The sequence below is a fragment of the Martes martes genome (assembly GCF_963455335.1).
Source record: "Martes martes genome assembly, chromosome: 4".
Classification (NCBI taxonomy): Eukaryota; Metazoa; Chordata; class Mammalia; order Carnivora; family Mustelidae; genus Martes; species Martes martes.
This window is the reverse complement of record NC_137891.1, coordinates 107,666,678-107,687,923: the sequence shown is the minus strand read 5'-3', so window position 1 is coordinate 107,687,923 and position 21,246 is coordinate 107,666,678. Positions and strand designations below refer to the sequence as shown.

The 21,246-nt window shown below is 39.3% G+C and overlaps 1 protein-coding gene across 2 annotated transcripts in view; it reads left to right on the top strand.

The window, feature by feature from the left end:
* The window catches only part of PALMD (palmdelphin), a 50,343-nt gene that overhangs the window by 18,508 nt on the left and 10,589 nt on the right, over positions 1–21,246 (top strand). For both annotated transcript variants that reach the window (XM_080802967.1, XM_080802968.1), the window contains exon 3: positions 5,656–5,780. In XM_080802967.1, the coding sequence (XP_080659093.1) occupies positions 5,656–5,780 (125 nt within the window). The remainder of the gene's footprint in view (positions 1–5,655; positions 5,781–21,246) is intronic.

Here is a 21,246-nt window from a genome sequence, read left to right as displayed (position 1 = left end):
TCTTGCTTAAGATCCCTAGGGACCAATCCAGCTAGGAAGTCCCTTTTGAAATAAACGAAAGGCAAGCTTTCCCCCAGGGGGTGCACAACAGACACTGTCTGGCCTGGTCAAGGATGTTAGTATTGAAAAGCTCAGTGCCATGAATCCAATATTGTTTGAGTATGTTTGGGGGGTTTTGTTTCCTTTTGCTTTGTTTTGTCTTGACAAACCATGAGATCATCACCAGAAATAAACCTCCATTTTTAAAATCAGACTTTACATATTCTTTGGGTGTGGTCATTTTGTAATTAAAGCACACTGAGTTTCAACATTTTATTATGTAGCTTCACCACAGGATGCAACCAAATGACAAACAGGAGGTCCTTGTGAACAGACCCAAGCAAGGAGCTACCTCTCTGGCAAGGCTGCTACCAACAGATTTAATGACTCCCTCAGTGAAACAATGTCACACACTCATGGGGTCTACACACTTAGGTAAACGTGCCTAATTCAGCTGCTTCTAGCTTTCTGGTAGATCAAGTGACCTCCTCTGAAAAGAAACATCATTTAAGATTCCAATTAGCCTCAGTTCTCTAAATTCCGTTTGCCTGTTTGCTCCTATATAAATTGACATTTCCAATGTTTGATGGTTAATTTCCAAGTACAGTTAACCTGCTTCCTTGCAGTGGGCCACATTGAATTTACATGACGCGTAGATAGAGCCAAGAAATGCAGTGTGTATAAGCAGAACGATCAGTGAGATTAAAACAAACTTTACCAAGTTATTTTGGTGAAAGTCAAATCAAAGGGCAGGTCCACAGTAATTGTTGAGCTGAGCCATTTCTAACACCATAACCGTACTCGTTCTCTCTCTCCCTCATCTCCCTCTTTCCCTCTCTCTCTCTCTAGTACAAACACACCCACAGTTTGAGGCTCTCCATAAACTAATGACTGGTTCTGAGTAAATGGATAGCTCTCTGGCATTCAGCAATTGCTATCCTTGTCAAGCGGGTCGCCAAACAACGGTAGAGCTCACAGTAGGAGAAAGGGTTAAATATCCCGAGTTCATTCTAGGAGGCAAGTTCAACATAAGAAAACTCTGACTCTAACTCACTGAAAACTCCATTTCTGAGGTGGCACCTCTTTTCAATACTTGCTAAAGTCAGTCTAAAAAGTCATATATGAGGGGCACCTGGGTGGCTCAGTCGTTAAGCGTCTGCCTTCGGCAGGGTCCTGGGATTGAGCCCTGCATCGGCAGGAAGCCTTCTTCTCCCTCTCACACTCCCCCTGCTTGTGTTCCCTCTCTCACTCTCTTCTCTCTCTCTGTCAAATAAATAAATAAAATCTTTATTTAAAAAAAAAAAGTCCTACACGATCTTCCATATAGGTTTGCTTTCTGGAACCCAAGAGATTGTTTAATCCAATCCAATCAGAACATTTATCATGTTTTGGATTGCCGAACACTGTTGTGCAGATTGTGTACTGCACAAAAATACCCGAGAAAGGGGTGCTAAAACCCCTGCCTACACTCCCTTGGAACTGGGCACGCTGGCATAGGGCTGGTTCTGGCTGAAGGATGACGTTTCTTTTTCTCTGCACAAAGGTGCTATGCATCTTCCCAGCTGTGCCCTGAGCCAAAGGGGTGGGGTGAGAAACAGCAATTTTTTCTGATTTTCTTATTAATACCACAGAGACTAGCAGTGGCCCTGGAAAGCTGCAGCCCTTCTGCCTGCAACCTAGTGGGGAACCCAGGATTAAATAAATAATTAAGACAAGTTAAGAGATGATTTTTTTTTAATTTAAGTAAGAATATAAGGAGTAACTCTTTAATCTGAAGTGGTCAAAGCAGGTCTATTAAAGGTGTGGGATTTCAGCAGAGTCTTAACTGATTAGTAGGATTTGTATGGGTGTATAGAGAGCCTTTGAGTCAAAAAAAAAATTTATTAATTACTTATTACGTGTCAGGTACTAAGCAGGTCACTAAGAACACACAATAAAGTTTGACCTGGGTCTTTACAATGATAACTGACCCAGAACCTTGAGATGACACAGAAACGTCGTGATGAGCCCTGCTTATTTGAGGCACAAACTACAAAGGGAACACAGAGGAAAGAGTGGCTGTTTGCATCATGTTTTACAGAAAATGGTAAGCTGGACCAAACAGGAACTAGGCATCATTATAAATGGGGCTCAGAAACGTGCAGAGGTATTTTTTCAAAGATCCATTTATTTATTTATTTATTCGAGAGAGAGAAAGAGAGATTTGAGTGGGAGAGGCAGAAGGAGAGGGGGAGAGTCTGAAGCAGACTCCCTGCTGAGCATGGAGCCCCCCCACAGGGCTCAATCTCACGACCCTGAGATCACGACCCAAGCCAAAACCAAGGGTCTGATGCTTAACTAACTGTGCCTCCCAGAATCCAGAAATATTTTTAAAATTGATTCTACAGTACCCTCACCAAGTCAGGAAAGCTCTATCGGCCCCTATAGTCACCAGGTGTTCTTTGATGTTCCTCTTCATCCGTCTCTGTTCCACTGACTGTCCTCAGCACTTTCCTGATTGCCAACTATTTTGTTACACTTCAATGACACACTTTAAACAACACAAACACAAACATCTACAAAGCACTGCTCTGTATCATTAGTACATACATTGCAAAATAAGAGTAGTAATTCACTCATATTCTTTGGCTCTGGAACTGGGCAATCATTCCAATGACGTGCTGGAAAGGGAATTAGTGGGGACATGAGGAGCATTCTAACTTTCAAACATTTCTGAGATTTGTACACTATGGGTCTCCTCACCTAGTAACGTGATTACAGTCTGCCACCCAGAAACACAAACTACACTCAACTTAGAAAACTTTTTTGGAAGTCCATTTGATTCATGGTATGAAAAACTAATTTATTCTTTTTTTTTACTTTTTTTTCAAGATTTTATTTATTTGAAAGAGAGAGAGAGAACAAGAAGGGGATGGAGGGGTGGGTCAGAGGGAGAGGCAAACTCCCTGCCAAGCAGGGAGCCCCATGCAGGACTTGATCCCGGGACTCCACGATCATGACCTGAACTGAGCCATCCAGGTGCCCCAAAACTAATTTATTCTTAAAGTCCACTCTAAATGCTATACAAAATGCAAAGTTTTTTACAGAAAAACTTTCCATAAAAAAACTGCTCAAAGATCTATTACTGGGGGGCGCCTGGGTGGCTAGTGGGTTAAAGCCTCTGCCTTTGGCTCGGGTCATGATCCCAGGGTCCTGGGATCGAGCCCCACATCCGGCTCTCTGCTCAGCAGGGTTCCTGCTTCCTCCTCTCTCTCTCTGCTTGCCTCTCTGCCTACTTGTAATCTCTGTCTGTCAAATAAATAAATAAAATCTTAAAAAAAAAAGATCTATTACTGGCATGTCCTTATATTTTCATTTAGTTAATATGGCTTTTGAATCTGAATGTCGTGGAACAGATTTTTCATCAATCTCATAGACGAAAGTACAAGTCTAAACAGTGACATAAAAACAAAATAACTATGTTTAAGTGGTTACAATATGTGATTGTACCATATCATTTAATTGCACACCTAAATTATGTATTTTATATTCAGAGGCAAAGAGCTAATTCACAAATTCATTTTTTCATTTTACCTCTGGCAAAGTTCTCCACCAGAGGTAAATGACAATTTGTGAGTTATGAACAAAGTTTTATGAAGCTAAAATTAAAATTATTCTTGTTCCTAACCAGACTAAGAACACTTATATAAGACTATATAGCCCCAAGTTCACATAACACATCACCAGAATTGTTCTCTGCTCCCTGTAACTCAGCAATATAAGACCATCCCATCTAAATGTTTCTTACAGTGATACGGATGTGAATGACTGAAACTGTCCTCGTAGGTGGTTTGTAAGGACTATAATTTACTTTGATAGGTGTCATCTGTCTTCTTTATTACGCATTAGCTATCATCACATTCCATCAAATAAAAATAAATTAAAATTAAGGTAAATTCTTAAAATGATAGTATACTAAGATTTTCTTGGCATCTTTGATCTCAAAGATAAATCTTGACCTTGATTAATAACATTTAACTGTGTCTGTGGGAGAGCATTTCTACAAACAGCCGAAGAGCTGTAATTAAGGGTTAAGATAACACTGAAGGAGAGACTCTCTTGCTACAAACTTTTCTTATGGGGTGTGTTATCCACATGCAATTGCTTGAAACTCTGAAAAGGCCAACACAAATACAATGATCTAGGACAAGGTTCCTACTTGATCTAATGGTTTTCAAACTGTGTTCTGTGCTTCTACAGGCTGCCAGGCCCCCTCATTGCTTCAACTACAGCAATCCAGGTTGTATCAGTCCTACAAAGTGTAATTCCATATAACATGTATTTGTAATCAATGTAATGTTTCTAATTGGTTTGAAAACCATTGCCTTACTTAAAATAGCCATCATTTGGTAATTACCTAGCACAATCAACCTTATTTGAATTTTGTTTAAAATTCAAAGGTATTTATAGGCTAGTCGTGTTAACCCCAGCACCCTTCTAAAAAAGTTCTCTTTACTTACTCTCACTTTAATCATGCATCAGAGAAAGAATTCTCAGGAAATACAAAGTTCCCATTCTTCTCTCCTCACCACTTTAGATACAGTGACTCCCCAAAAAGTAATTTTTGAACAAATAATTTACACGGGCAGATTATATAGGGAAAACAGTTTTTCTCCAGGAAGAAAAGAAAAAACTCAAACTCTTTGGAAATAGTGTCTAACAGTTCCTATGTAAGACATGGATGGGATGCTAGCGAAGTTCCCTCCAAAATTTATACATTTCTCATTTGCTTTAAGTCTTCTTAGGCTCAAGGTCCAGCATTGTAATTCTTTCATGCAAATTCAAGGGAACTTTTTTTCCATGTGATAAAACATAAATATTTTTTGTTTTGTTAAAGTTGAAAAAAATTCAACTCACCAATATTTAGACAGATCAGTGAATTTCTGCATCATGTTATTGGAACAAGTCATTTAGGTGAAGCTTAGGTATCTGGAACCAGGTAGCTTCTCAGAAGAAAGAAGGATATTGGGTAGGCAAAGTCATAAATGCTGACCACACCACTTAAGACCAACATTGAATTAGTTTAAGATACAGTAGCAATTTCTTGTTTCGTCCACCATTTCAAATAATCCCTCCCAGATTTTTTTGGAGCATTCGCCATACACTGTCATTGAGATGAATAAAAAAATGGCTTCAAGGAACATTTTACTTCAAAGACACAAGATGTACAACCATTAACCAAACAGGTAATAGGTATCACATGATAAGGTCCCCATACAACTGCTAGACATAGTGTCTATACACAGTGCTGCCTGATTCTGAGGAAAGAGAATTCTCTGAGGGTGAAGATGGGGCTGTGGAAGGTATGGGGGGAGAGAACAGAGATTTTCACAGAGAAGGAGGGACCTGAACTGGAACTTAAAAGAAAAATGGGATTTAGACACATAAAACTGTCTTTGGAAGGGGGTCACAAAGGGTGCAATGAAGGAAGACACCAGATTTATTCAGGCAAGGCAGTGAGAAAGAATAATTTCTCTTTACTCTGTCCACTATTAAAATTCATGAGATTTCAAAGCAGCCAGAGATTGTGGAAATTACTGACTGATATAAGAACGTCTTTATGTTTCCTGATATCAGAAAAAAGCCTTAAGGGAGAAATGGCTTCTAGATGGAGTCAGCACCGGAAAAGAACAGGAAGAGATGAAGAAACAAAATCAACAAGACCAGCACCAGATCCAGGTTCTAGAACAAAGTATCCTCAGGTACGGCCCTCACTGGGCTACTTCATAACTTTTTTTATTTTGGCTTTGCCCATGTTGCATGTATAAGAGCCATTCTTATTTTTAGAGACATAATCAGATCTTCCATTTGGATTTTTAATAAAGACCAAGGCAACACCAAAAGGCAATAGAAATTTTACTAAAAATATCCCCTACTCATAGCAACACAATATTTATTTTTTAAATACATATTAGTGACTTACCCAAAGTTCTCCAAGACTATTTCCTCATCTATGAAATGGTAGTAGCAATATCTATCTTTTACAGTTGTTGAGCAAACAAAAAATATATGTATTTTATATATTGTGGCTAAGCTACTGGCACCTACCTGGCATATAACAGGTGATCAAAAAGCAGTCCTTGTTCACAGCCCCAACCCCCACTCTCGACAGGTGACAACTCAATGGGTGTGTTTATACTGTTCCTCCATCACCCCTCTCCCAAGCTGTCCCCAGTCACAACCATACTTTGGAAGAGAGGACACTGTAGGAATACTTCACTAGCATTTTCTCTCTTCTACTTCCCTAATCATTTGGTCACAGGTGTTGACCTCACCTCTCGATGTCCTTCCTTGCCCATCACACAAAATCAGTCCAGAGTCAGCAACTTGCAACATTACAAGGAAAGTTTTTAAATTGCCTTGGCTTAAAATGAGGTGATGGATGTGAAAAAAAAAATTGAAAAGCTGGAATAGAAGATGGGGTTATTAGTATTACCACAAAATATAGATAGCATGGAAGAAAGAGATGTGGGAAATGTCACAATCATTTTCTAACCTGTGCGTGGGAAAAAGATGGGATTTCTTGTGGTATAATAATGACAATAATTTAAAGCCTATGGATCTTTGAAACATAGGTAGCTTCCAAAATCTCACTCACTGCGAATTTGTTCTCTTTGGTGAGAACAATAAGAAAGACCTGGAAGTTGAAAATATCTCGTGGCTTTACAAACACATTCTGTCCATCCTCACCACACTCCATAGACAGATTGCATTAGGTCTCAAATTGACAACACGGAGAAAAGTTTCCTTTTTAAACTGATTCTCATTTTACTTGCCTCATTTCATACACTTGTATATTTAAGAGCTAAAATCACTGATTATGTGTTCTTATTGAGATGTTTTTTAAATTAACAATTCTTAAAAAGTTATGTTGTAATCATTGAAATGTTTACATTCATGAACCCTCAATTGCTTGCTTAAAGAGAAGTGTTTCTGAACAGCAGATAACAAATACTTAAAAAATAACTCAATAAATCAGCTCTACAGTTTGGAAAACTTGATCCCCTGTAAGGTGTCCCTTAGCAAGAGCTTCTAACCAAACTCTGGCTCAACTGATGATTCCTTTCTCATCACCAACACAGAACCCTTATCTCCGAAGGACTTCTGAATTTAATCCCTGCACACCTTGCGCTTTGCAAACACCTTCATGCTTCCCTTCAGAGCCCCCTGGTTAAGAGTCTTTGCTCCTACTGAACACCTACAACTTTCTCTGCACTTGATCATTGAAGTGGCGACATAGACTCAGACTCCATTAAGAAGTTTGGGTGGCATTGCAAGTAATCCCAGAGAATTTACGAGGGCTCTACTGATTGCTTTCGGACCTTGCCTGAATGCTCTGAGAAGCACCTAAGTTTCTACTAGTACTGACCGTGCTTTGCCTAGTTAGAGTTCTTATCTGACCAAAAAAAAAAAAAAAGGAGGAGGAGGAGCAGGAAGTAAAGAAACCACATTTACCAGTCACATTACCCGTCAGGTACTTTACATATATCATCCCATTTAATCTTCATAACCCTGTGACAAAGTGTCATCATCGTCACTTTTTGCCCAGAAGTTGAAGTATTCACACAATTAGGACGTGATGGATCAGAAACTAATTCATTTGACTTCCCGATGCTGCCAATAAAGTGACAGCTCACAGCATTCCAAACCACACACTACAGTCTGAGAAGCTATTATCTCTTCTCTTTCTTTAAAGCATGTTTAGTCCCTCGGTTCTCCTTTCTCCAAACAGCTCCTACCACACTCTGGATCTTCTTCCGTGTCGCTCTGATGTCTGTATTAAATTACCGGTTCCATATCTATACTCTACCCAATTTCTGGCATCTCATTATGACTTATTAGACTTTACTTTTTTTTATTTTTTGTTTTAATTTAAATATAGTTGAATATATTATTATATTAGTTTCAAGTGTACAGCATCGTGATTCAACAGCCCTGTACGATACACGATGCTCACTATGATAAGTATAGTCAACATTGGTCAACCATACAATGTTATTACGCTATTATTGACTGGATTCCCTATGCCTGGCTTTTCATTCCTGTGGCTTCACTACAACCTTGTTTTAGATCTTCAGGGTGTCATTAACCATCAGGGATCCTTTATTAATACCAGATAATGTTAAGCCCCAAATATAAATAATAATAACATACATGGTTCATTTTTAAGTGGCCTCGTGCAATTTGCAAAGCACTTGAACTTACATTACATCATTGAGTTCTCACAGCAATCCCAGAAAGAAAGCAGTGACGCCCCCATGGCAGAGAGGTCGAAATAGGCTCAGAGAGGATAAGGAGATTAACGAAGGTCACAGAGTCATTAAAGGGTAAACTTGGGCCTCAAAGCAAGTCAGGCTCTGTGTTCTCCCACTATAGAACTAAAGAAGTATTCTCAAAATGCTAAAACCCCTAACACCTCATAGCAAATTGCTTTGTTTAAGGAATGGTCCTAAAAAGCCGTATTTGCAGAGTTAGTAAAGAATATGCATCGCTGTGACCCACGATGGCATGTTTGTCTGGTTGACAATGGGCAGGGAACAGAATGTTCTGAAGCAACACGGGGAGACACAAAGTATCTGTGCCTTGTCTGTATCACGCAGCCTCTGCAGCCGCCCAGCATAAGAGAAATCACGTTGCCAAAGCCGCTTTATCTGATAACTGAACATTTTCTTCTCGGATCTTTCTAAAGCTGCTAAACAATCAGGTGTGTGTTTTTAAAGTCAATCTTTCTCCAAAACAACTGCCCACAGAGCCCCAGGAGCTTTTCTTAGCACGTAAATAAAGTACATTTTCCTGTGAGCTCCAAGAAGCAACCCAGTTGCCGGACAGACCGGGGAGCTGAACCATCCTCCTTCCCCGAGCAGGAAAAGCAGCCCAAAGCCTGAATGTGGTTTATCACTTGACTTGGGTGACTGCTCAAGGGTGACATTTGCCATCTGCCAGGCCTCTCAGCTAGAGGATAAGATTTTAATGGGAACATCAAAATAGAAACGTTGCTATTACCTCAGAGTCTGTAGCAGAGCCAGTCAGCCTCGAGTTACCATTCCCCATACTACTTACACGGTCTTGTGAGATGAACTGGAAGAGCGTGGCCTTTGGCCTTCAAATCCCTGTTCTGCCGACCATAAGGCATAGAAGCCTGGAAACGTTCTTTCATCTCTTTGGGCCTCAGTTTCCTTGTTAATAACAGTGGGACCTTGAGAGCGACTTCACAGGACGCTGTGAGTCAAGCAGCTTCCAGAGCGCGTGACACATGGTAGGTGTTCAAAAAATACTAGATCCTATTCCTTTTTAGGAGTCAAAATAATTAAAAGTAGGATGGGGATGTTTATCTTTTGACCAAGATCTCTATTTCTTTACGGCAGTACTAAGAATCTTTTTCTTTGAGTAAACTGAGATCGCCACCCAACAAGGATTCCTCCCATTTGGACATAATTGGTGGGTTTTCTTTATGGCTTGAAGACTGAAATGCTAACAACAGCAGTTAATTTTTACAGAGTGTGTAGTTATAGACCAGGCACTGCGTTAAGCACTTCATATAGATTAGTGCTTTGAATTCTCACAACCACCGTATGAGATAGATAACATTCAATAAGTGAGAAAGATGACTTTTGTAGATCCTAACTTGTCTTGACTCATGTAACTAAAAAATTAAGACCTAGGATTTAAAATTTAATTAAGTCTTCATTATAAAAATAAATTATGTCTCAGATCCTGCAGACAAATTTCACATTAGTTCAATCCTGTAAATGCTACCCTTTTACAGCACTTTTCATTTCCAATCAATGCCATGATTTCACTCTCTTGCATGCATCATTTTATATAGACATTCAGATGACCCTGCCATATTGAACACACTCAAAGGTCCCCTGACTCACACCTAACCTTTAAGTAAAGCATGTCTGCTTATTCATCCTCTCATCTTTTCTTTCAGAGAGGCAACATTTCAGAAAATAAGTAGGTTTCCATGGTTTTTGTCTCAGAGACATATTCTTAGTTTTGGAACAATATTAGTGAGTATTTTGCCTGGTGTCCTGATTAATGCCTTAGGAAGAAATGTTCCCAGGAGGAAAATGGTATTGAACATCTCCTTCTGAATCACTTTGCTTAAATAGAGTTTCAATTTGCCTCCCAAATGAGCCTTGTTCTTACTGTGACCAGTGAACCATTTACTTCCTGATTATAGGCACAGGTGCAAATTCAACACTGACTTCTCGGTCCAGACAGCATGTGCACACATTCATTGGCTGGCTTAGAAATCCTCTTCTGTCACATCTGTTGCTTTCCTCCATCCAATAGCCTACACCCAAAATGACCCCCCCACCCCAAGCACCCTCAGAAGTATCTAAAGGAGCCATGTCGTTCACATTCTAGATTCCTCTTTCCTATACAGCTGCCCAACTGCTCTCCATGACTACCTCTGCCAAAATGCCTTGCATCACGCTGCCCTCCAGACACTTGCTACTTTTTGAACTGTGTCCAAAGACCTCTGACTTTAACTGAAGCACAAAAAGCGCCTGACAGAAGTGCCATAAGCATAAAATGCAAAAGGTTAACTGCCAAGGAGAATGAGGCAAACACACTGCCTTCCCTTTGAGAAGGATTATCTACTTATGATTAATGTTGTCTAGTAAGGATTTTTTTTTTTCATAGTCCAAAGTACCCTTCCGACCCTCTGCCTTCCTTTAATGAGCTTTCATTTGTCTGCACATGGTTAGGAAATGCCTGCCCATATGGCGCTAACAGTAAGCTACATGAAGGAGTGGATTTCTCTGTGACTCTATGCCATGAGAAAATCTGAGGCACGGGCCATAACTGCAGCTACCACCACCCCCACATAAGTTAAGGGAAATTCCTCCACAAATGGAGATGCAGTATTAGGAAATGCATTCTGCTCACTATCATATAAAACGATAATCTACCCAGTTAACTCAAAAAAGTGCAGGCAAGATTCGATTTCAAAATGGATCCCAAAGGACTGATGTAGAAATATAAAGGTTAAATGACTTTGTTGCTGGTTATATTTTATCAAAGTTCATCTCATGATTTCTATCCATATTTCACCCCTACCTGATGCTCGGATCTACCTGTGAAGGCCAGCTGTACCTTAATGAAACTGATGGCTCATCCAACAAAGCGAGGAAGGCTGCATGAAAAATAATCACATTCTAAATGTTTCTGCCTTCTTGCTCTGACCCAGCCAGCCAAAGCTAACATCACACTGTGGGAGAGAGGGACACAATCTGCTCTTCTGTGATGTGAGAGAGAAGAGAAAGGGAAGGAAGGAAGAGAGAGAGAGAGAGAGGACCTAGCATTTGTTTCTTCTTCTTAAATTTGCTGTTGCTTAGAAACACTTAAGAAATTATTCTGAAACAATTACATGAGTCAAAATCATTCCAAGCATGTTTTTCACTCTCCATATTTGACTAATTGGTTTATCAGGCTTGCAAGAGTTCATCTGTTGTTGTTTTTAATTTCCCAGATATTCTGATAATTTTTGATTCAGGAGATTTTTTAATTTCACAAAAAGAGCAAAATAAATCAAATTTCCAGCAAAAAAATAAATAAATAAAAAGGAAGAAATCTATCCCCAACCCCCACCAGAGAAAGCCTAGTACAATGCCTAGCACATAGTAGGAATACCTGAGACTACATATTTAATAATGCATGGAAAAATATGCATGATGGATAGATGGATGGTTGGCTGAATGGATGGCCAGACTTGAAAATACCAACTATGAAAGGGACCAGCTAAACACTACGCAATGACTTAAACACTAAGCAACTAAAAAGGAAAGCCTTGAAAATCCTTAAAAAATAAAGAAGAATAAGACCCAACTATCTTGAGTCAAGGGCAAAATTACATGACAGTCGTACCTCTGGTTTTTGAGGTCACTGTTGATGGCTCACCATCACTTCACTTTCTCACCCTTCCCCTCTTACATAGGCTCTTTTATTTCCTTATCCCCCACCTCCTAGACTTCTCCGTTGTTCACACCTGCCAGTCTCATTCATAGGTTAGTAGAAATAAGGGCTAAATTCACATAGAATAAATACTCCCCCACTGTGGTAGGCCAAAATGTAAATTAGAATAAAACCACTCCACTGAAGTTCAATAATAACAGCTACCCTTTATGAAGCACATATTATGTCCTAAGAATTTTCTGAGAGTGACAATTCTCTGGGGGACGTCTGATTGACGTTATTTCACGTATAAGGACACTAAAACACAGAAAGCTGCAAACCTAATAACAGTCAAGCCATGAGTCACACATAGATCTTTCTGACTCCAGACCCATTTCATCATGACTCACTCTGCTTGTTCTCGATTCAGTTCAATAAACATCTGTAGAGAAGCCCCCACTTTGAACCCATCTTTATCTTCTAGAGGAGATTGAGAATCATAAGTGCATCAAAGCAACTATTATTTACATTTACCTCTCTTTAGATCTTTGAACCTTTCAAACTGATTTTACATTAATTATTTCATTCAAAACAACATTCAGTAACTCGAAACACAAATTTAAAACCATTAGTATGGATGTCATAAAACTTTGGCCGTGTTGACATGAGTCAAGAAGGAAGAAAGAAGTAAGTGAACAAAGAAGAAAGTGGGAGGGCAGTTTATTTCAGTGATCCATCCTTCAGGTCATGGTCATAAAGAATGTTCAAAAGCAGAGAGCCTTTTATATAACATGCTACCAAAGGGCGTAGCCCTCCCATGGCCCAAGAGTGTCCCCCAACCCAGCTGCAGCCCCTTGGCTAAATGTATCAGCTCAAAAAGCTTCCACACCACAGCCCTTGGAAAGCATCTTTTGTCTGCCACAAAGCAAGTGTCATTTAGTCCATTTAGACCACCCCTGGCAAACTGATCCTTGTTGGTTATTCTATGTTAAATTAAGGTTGGAAATTATATTTATTGGTCTTCAAATAATAGAGTCCTGTTCTTGGTATCAAATATGAACAATTCATACTAAAACCAAAGCAAAAACGATTATTCATGGCTGCTCTATAATACTGTGGGAGGCAAAGGCTAAGGGTTACAAGGCACAAAGCCAGTCATTATTTCCGAGTAGAGAGAGTCAGTGGCTGTATACATCATTGGATATGTTTTGTCATTTCATAATATGGTTACAAGTAGTTTATTCAATAAAAATGTTTTCTCCTACAACTTTTTTTTTTTTTTTTAAGAAGAAAGATTCCCCAAATCATGGATAAGCCTATTTGCAGCTAACTTGCCATGACCTGGTGATAACAGTATTTGAAGGTCAACTTGGGAAACTCATTACACCTATGGAGAGGTCAATTTGAATTATTATTTAAATTATTTAACTCTTATTAAGTGTTTCGCATGTACAACAAGGCTCTTTACAGGCTCTAATTAAAAGCCACACATCCGGTTTCTGTCCTACCAGAACATTCAAGAAGCCCATAACTAACCAATCTGCCATACCACACCAACCTCCAGAGCGTGCATTTATTTGCATTAATTTGAAAATTATGTTTGTAATCTGCACATGAAAGTGGCTGATTCCCTGAAAACCAGTTTGGTTTCTTATTTTTCGTGGCAAATGAAACCCTTAATTTACAAAATATGATTCTGATTAAGAGGGTTTGCTTTTCTACTGAATTATTATCTTCTAACATTACCTGCCTACATGGCAGTTTCAAATCAGTATCATCTGCCCATGAGATAATTATTAATATTTGCCAAGTTATATTAGGAGATGAGATTCACCCATGCAAAAGCTGCTCGCATGTAACTATAAATTATTCAGCTTTTCTAAACATCTGCTCTCTTCCCAATTATCAGAGCAGACTGATACTTTTTCAGTGTCACTGCTGGGCTAGTTCTCTGCCTCTTGTTATCTTGAAGTTGCTGTTGTAGTGCTCCTCCTGTTCTTAAATGCTTGGGATTAGAGGCAACAGATCTGGCTCAGGGCAAACTGGGTGTCGTATGCCAAATGCCCTTTAATTCTCTGGCATGCTTACCCATAGCATGTGATTGTTTGTACTGGTGGGTTAGCTCTTCCTTATTAGACCCATGCCCTTTGGCAAAGGCTGATTATAAGGCAATTCTTATCCTATGCCTGTGCAGAGAAGTATTCTTCATCTTTTTTGATATACTTTTATTTCAGTTTGGTGAATAAAATGTGCCTGACATGTAGCAAGTGCTTTTAAACAGTGTGTTAAATGTTTGATGAAATTTACCAGACCCCTAGTTTTTAAAAATAAAACAAAGAAGCACACCTTCTATTAGACGACATGTTCTCAATTTTATGAGAAAATATAGCTTGATAATACCATGAAGGAAACGATCTATCAAGATAAAATATCTTTAACCTTTGATCCATTAGTAATCACTTATTTGTCCATTACATATGACCAACACACTGCAATCGAGATTATCTGGTTAAAGTCATCGACTACATATACTCAATAGTATCTGTCACGATTCCAAAGCTATACGCTTAACTGAGTTATGGTTAAAAAATAAGTAAAAAGATCTTTCTTTTTTCATTGTAAACCTTAGCCATTCAATAATAACTAGCTATAGTCCATATAAACCATGTCAGATTTGATAGATCATCTAGAAACTTATAAATTCCTTAACCGCTATGCACAAAGCTGATTTATTTTTCTATTTTTACTGGCTAACTACCAGAAATGCAAGGTACTAATGAGTAATTTTGCAAATCAAAGAAAAAATATAGAAAAATCTCAACCAAGTGGTGACTCAAAGATTCATCCCCATAAGACAATGCAATATTTAGTATACTGGTTTTGATGCTATAAAAGATTCCATAAAAGCAATGGCTTAAACAAGACTAAAAAGTTCATTTCTCTCACACCCATAATAATTTTAGCAAGGGAAGAGGAGAAGCAATGTCCTATGAGATGATAAATGATAGAGAGACCCTGTTTCTTTCTGTCTCCTTGTTTTGCTTCCTAAGCGATGCCCGTGATTGGATGGCCAAAGACAGCTCACCATCACCATGTGCACATTCCATTGTAGGAAGGAGAGTATAAATGGAGGGCAAACAGTTCTATTTTAAAGATATGACCTGAAAATTGCAGAGGCCACTTCTGCTAATATCCTATTAGCCAGAATTTAGTCACATGGCATCATTTAAATGCAAAAGAGATCAGGAAATGGCAGAATAGCTGGGGAGAGACATGAAACTCAAGGTGTTCTATTACTAAAAAGAACAGGAGAAATGGATTGGCGTGAGGGGGAATTAGCAGGTTGTCAAAACAGACTGACCTATTATCTCATTTATAAAATAGATAACATTTGTTAAATAGACACATCCCCATAAATATTACAAAAATTCTAATAATGCTGGAGTGTTATTTTGGTTTTCTGTCCAGAACTGTGTTTTTAAAGACAGGGATGTCCCTGAAGCTATATATAGTAAACCCACACTTGCTCCAAAATCATTGATATTAAAGTTGAAGATCAAATACCCAAATGGACCTGGTAGGTTTTCTTTTTTTATTGGAGTTGTCCTAGAGGGTCCTCCTCTCCCTAGCAGAGTAGGAAGAGAAAGGGCTAACGACTACATTACCAGCTAATTCTTCCACGTCCAACCCTGTGCTAGGGGCTTATAAACATGATTCCATTCACCTCCCAAAGACAATCTTTTGTGAACTCAATAAATAAGAAATTATGATTCACTTAATAAGATTCGCTAAATAAGAAAACCGAAACTTGGTTGGGCTGAGTAAGTAAGCCAAGTGTGTTAGCTTTGGTTAACTTTGAGTTCACTTTCTTGTTTCCATGGGTAGAAGTGAAAACAAAAAAGTAGACCTTCCCACAAAATAATCACAAGTGTAGGTAAGCCACCAGCCACCTCCTGTTCTCCCAAGATTCTGTAGGAAAGAAAGGAAAGAGAATCTGCAGCCCAAGGGAAGAGTCAAAGATTAAAACTGCTCACCACTCCAGGATGCATTCAACATCTGCTGGAAGCAAACACATTCTGAGAGCCTGTGAGTCCCAAAAGAAACTGGATCCTTCTCTGTCTAGCTTGGGGTGGGGCTGGTGAGGTGTTCCTAGCACATCCATCAACTGGTTTCAGAGGTGTAACAGTGGTAGCACAACCTGGATGAAGTCCTGCTGATTCACACCATCCCAGAGAAGTGATCATGGGGTGCTCTTTGGATGCAGTACTTGCTTTTCATTAGACAGCCTGGGCTCCCAAGAGGCAAACAGGTCATCCCTCAGTCCTTTCAAAGTATCTGGCTAAAGCCAGTCATAAACTTAATTTCAAACATAGCATCAGTGATTACCTTCAAACTGCAGCTTTATAATCAAATTACATCAACCAGCTTTTATTTGAGACCTAAGACTTTGAACAATAGTTTTGTTCTCGAAAAAAGAAAGGCTCTCTATAAAGTGCCTACAGCTGAGTGAAACCTCGGACTCTGAAAGAGACTGTTCTAAGAACTTCTACCAAAATCCAAACTCAAGCAGCCAAAAAAAGAAAAGAAAAGGAAGGATAGAGAAGGAAGGAAGGAAGGAAGGAAGGAGACAAAGTCTTGACTTTAATCCTGTTCTGACTGTCCACTAAGCAGAAAAATTCCTAGTATAACACAGTGACCCTAATGAAGGCCAGGACAGAAATATTATCTTTATATGTGATGAGTCAACACTTTTACATGTGGGTGGACCCCAGCTCGGATGTCAATCTTCTCTCTCTTTATTATGAAAGGAAATAAGAAATCCTTTCACACTGCTTTGCAAAGTGAATGTTGCATCTAAGTTCACAAGAATCCACTTTTTAAAGTTTTGTTCCCATAGTGGTTAATTAGAAAGTTGTTAAAAGCTCAGACTGTCGGCGGAGATTTGATTTCAAATTCTGCGCTGACACAAGCCACCTGTAAGCCTCCGGGCCAGTTGCCTGTCTAGGTGCCCTACTTGCTCATCTGTCAAATGAAACTAATAATGGTGCTCCAGGGGGTTGTTGGGAGGACTAATTAGAACAATGCCTGATACAGTGTAGGTACTCAGTACATTTTAGAGGTTGTTATAATTACTAGCAAATAAAATGATGGAAGGTAGGATGTAACTCTCCCGAGTTCTGGCCTTTTGGACTCCAGTGGCCAACTTCGTTAGGTTATTAGTCCTTGTTAACTCCCCGCAAAACTGAAAGAGATAAATGGACACAAAGCAGCAGAAAAATTGCCTTCTGAAATAACCCCTTCTTGATGCATCCAGCATTTATGCGTTGTCCTTTTTCTAAGACAAAAAATTACGTGTTGAAATTGGATTGGGGACATTATTTTGTGATGATTAAGGGAGGTTATTACTAGAACAGTGCACGAAATGAAAGCTACCTGCTTTCACCTAGGGAGCTCTTGAAAATAACCCTATTTTTTCCCAGCAAATAGGCAAGGAGAAGAAAGATTCCAATAATGGATAGCATTACAAATCCTTTTCCATGTACTCTGCTTATCTAAATTGGCACATGATGCCTGCCCACCATCTCTCAGAAATCGTGAGAGTGCTAACTCATCCATCAGGCCCCGCCTAACAGCCCAGGAGGTACAAAGAAGGATATTTCTCTTTCTCTGCCTGCCTGTTTCTCGTCAAACTGAATCAGCATTTCTGGGAGCTCAATTCCCATTCAGAAAGGTAATACCTTTTAAAGACGGGCATGGTGGCACTTATGGAAATTCTAACCCACCTGCTGAGAGATAAGCAGGTGAAGGTTAGAAAATTATCCCCTAGTGACCTCCCCAAAAGCTTTCCATGTACAAAAGAGTTTTACATATATATAAATTTATATTTTTACATATAAAACTAAAACCTCATATATACACCCATATGTATGTTTTCATGTGTGTAAAATGATGAGCTTACATATATATACACGCATGCACAGATATATATACACACACAAATTTCCCCAGTACTTCATTTATACTTGCTAAATTTTTGTCTCTACCCAAAATTTTTGGAAAAGGATTAAATACAAGTCCCTTATTTAAGCCCCAAATTCTTTTTGAGCTTTAAATCAAGGTTGAATATTCTCTTCACTATGAATGGTCACTGAGCCAGAAGAAAATCAATAAACGCATAGATAGATATAGATACAGAGAAATTTGAAAAGAAAATGAACCCAAATGGTAATTTTTTTAAAGATTTTATTTATTCATTTGACAGACAGAGATCACAAGTAGGCAGAGAGGCAGGCAGAGAGAGAGAGGGGGGGAAGTAGGCTCCCCGCCGAGCAGAGAGCCCAATGCGGGGCTCGATCCCAGGACCCTGGGATCATGACCTGAGCCGAAGGCAGAGGCTTAACCCACTGAGCCACCCAGGTGGCCCCCAAATGGTAATTTTAAATGAAAATAAGGGTGATCAAATTCTATTCAACAAATACTAGTTTGGATTCCATATTATAGCTATATGAAAAAGAGAAATAACGGCAAGAAAGTAAAAATATCAGAGAAATGGATATTTTAAAAATCCCTTATGAGGCATGTATCAAACACCTACCAGCACCTGTCAAGGCTCTCTCAACCTCAGCACCATTGACACTTTGGACCAGAGAAGTCTTTGTAATGAAGGACTGTTCTGTGCTTCCTAGGATGTTTAGCAGGGTCGTTGGTGTCCGCCGACCAGATGCCAGTAGCAAGTCTTCAAGTTATGAAAACCAACATGTCTCCAGCATTGCCAGATGTCCTTGGTGGGGAGATTGCTGTTAGTTGAGACCCACCGTGCTATATACACAAAACTAGTGTCTACATACCAGCTCCAATTTTTTTTCTTTTTTTAAAGATTTTGTTTATTTATTTGACAGAGAGAGAGATCACAAGTAGGCAGAGAGGCAGGCAGAGAGAGGGGGAGAAGCAGGCTCCCTGCTGGGCAGAGAGCCTGATGCGGGGCTCGATCCCAGGACCCTGAGATCACGACATGAGCTGAAAACAGAGGCTTTAACCCACTGAGCCACCCAGGTGCCCCACCAGCTGCAATTTTTGTGAGTTTTTTTTTGTTTTGTTTTGGGAGGTTTTTTTAGGATTTTACTTATTTGTCAGGGAGCAAAAGAGAGCACAATCGGGGGGAGCATCAGGCAGAGGGAGAAGTAGGCTCCTGATCCCAGGACCCTGGGATCATGACCTGAGCCAAAGGCAGACGCTTAACCAACTGAGCCACCCAGGCCCCCTTCAATTTTTGTTTTATGTTCTTTAAGAACAAGCAATCCTCAGAAACTTGGTGCATTATCTAGTGTGGAGCTCCTTAGATCTCCTCTTCTTCCATTGCCAGACTACTATAGTGCCTTCCCTGGGAAAGGGAGGCCAGCACTAGCCAGGTACCTGCTCTGTTACTCTTTTCTGGGTTTCTCATCACTTCCACTGGCATGGCGAGCTGTCAGAAAGCTTTTCTGGAGGAACAAATCTCTAATATTTATATTTGGATGTTATTTATTTTGTCCACAAATAATATACAGAAGTAACAAATCAACATATTAAAATGGGATATAGAGTTTTGCGTTGAAGTGAGAATTTTAGGAAATGCTCTATATCAGTAAGCATTTCCTGTAGAGGTTTGTGATTCTAAGTAATTAGCACCAAGAAGCTTCCTTATTATGCTATTTAACTGGCGGTTGGCTGTGACTAAATGATAAAGAACAGAAAGAAGGTGTTTGTTTGTTTCTGTTCGGTTTTCATAAACAGATGTGTCATCTGACTGCAACCTCATATTAATGCGTCTTTCACCCAGTGACTTGAAAACCTTCAAAAACATTCATTAGCAGATACTTTGATGAGGTTAGCAGGCTTTCAACCTCATACTCCTACCTTATTAGTCTAAAGACATCCATGAAAATCACATCTCTTTACATTACCCATGGGCCTCTCTATAGTGGAAAACAACTACAAATACCAGTGTCTTTCTAAGTCCCTGAGATGTAATTGGCCAAACAGATCCAGAATCTGTCTCTGTGCTCCACCTATGGAAAGGGGCAGAAACAGGAAGAAACTAGCATTTGCTGAATACTTGCTATTTCTTTTATTCATTATTATACCCTGTGAACTAGTAATATTGCCCAGATCTCTAAATCTTAATTGCTTCAGGATTCAGTCCTTGGTAACCCTGACTTTCTAGGAAATCTTATTCATTCCTATAGCCATAAATACCAACTCCCAGATTTATTTCCTTTAAGATTTTACTTATTTGAGAGAGCAAGCACGAGTAGGGGGTCAAAGGTGGAGGAAGAGGGAGAAGCGGACTCCCCAATGAACAGGAAGTGCCATGCGGGGCTCAATCCTAGGATCCTAGGATCATGATCTGAGCAGAAGGCAGACACTTAACAGATTGAGCCACCCAGGTGCCCCACTAACTCCCAAATTTATAATCAAACCCAGACTTCTCTGAGCTCCTGACTTCTATGTCTAGCTGTTTTCTCATGTCACCATTGACATAATTAATTAATTAATTAAAATTAATTATTAAAACTGGGCCCAGGACAAAATTTAGTTCTGGCCTAATTAATTGTTAATTAATTTTATTTGACAAACTAGATGCTGAACAAACATTTTTGAATGAATGAATGAATGAATATAATGAGGCTTAGCAAGTTCTGCTGACTTGTCTAGGGTCACACAGTAAGCTGGAAGATGAACCAGTATTCAAACCCTGGTCCATTGGTTCCACAGGTGAATCCTGCAGTCCAAGAGCTACTTGCAGCAATGATTTGAACAGCCTCATTTTCTACTCAAAGGCTCCTCATTAGACTGTCTCAAACATACTATTGGGTAAAGGACCCTGTGAGACAAGATGTAGAAGGAGAAAGAAACACAGCATATGGCAGAAAACCTTTAATAATTACATCATAATAACACTTAACATCTGATACCAATCATATACATCACCTCTTCTTAGCTTCACCAAATTTCTGTATAAAGTAAGGCAGATACCATATTCTCATTGTATATGTTACAAAATCAAGTTTCAGGGAGGTTAAAGGAAAGTGTTCTCAGAAGTGGTGAAGAGCAGAAACAGAATAATCCAGATCTATCACTTTTAGTATAGACCTTTCCATTCTCCCAACCAACTTGCATGCCCACAACTCTATTGATGGACAGACGTGCTACCATGGATGGAGATAGATTTTTTTTTATAAAAATTTATTTAAATTCAATCAGTTAACATATAGTGTATCATTA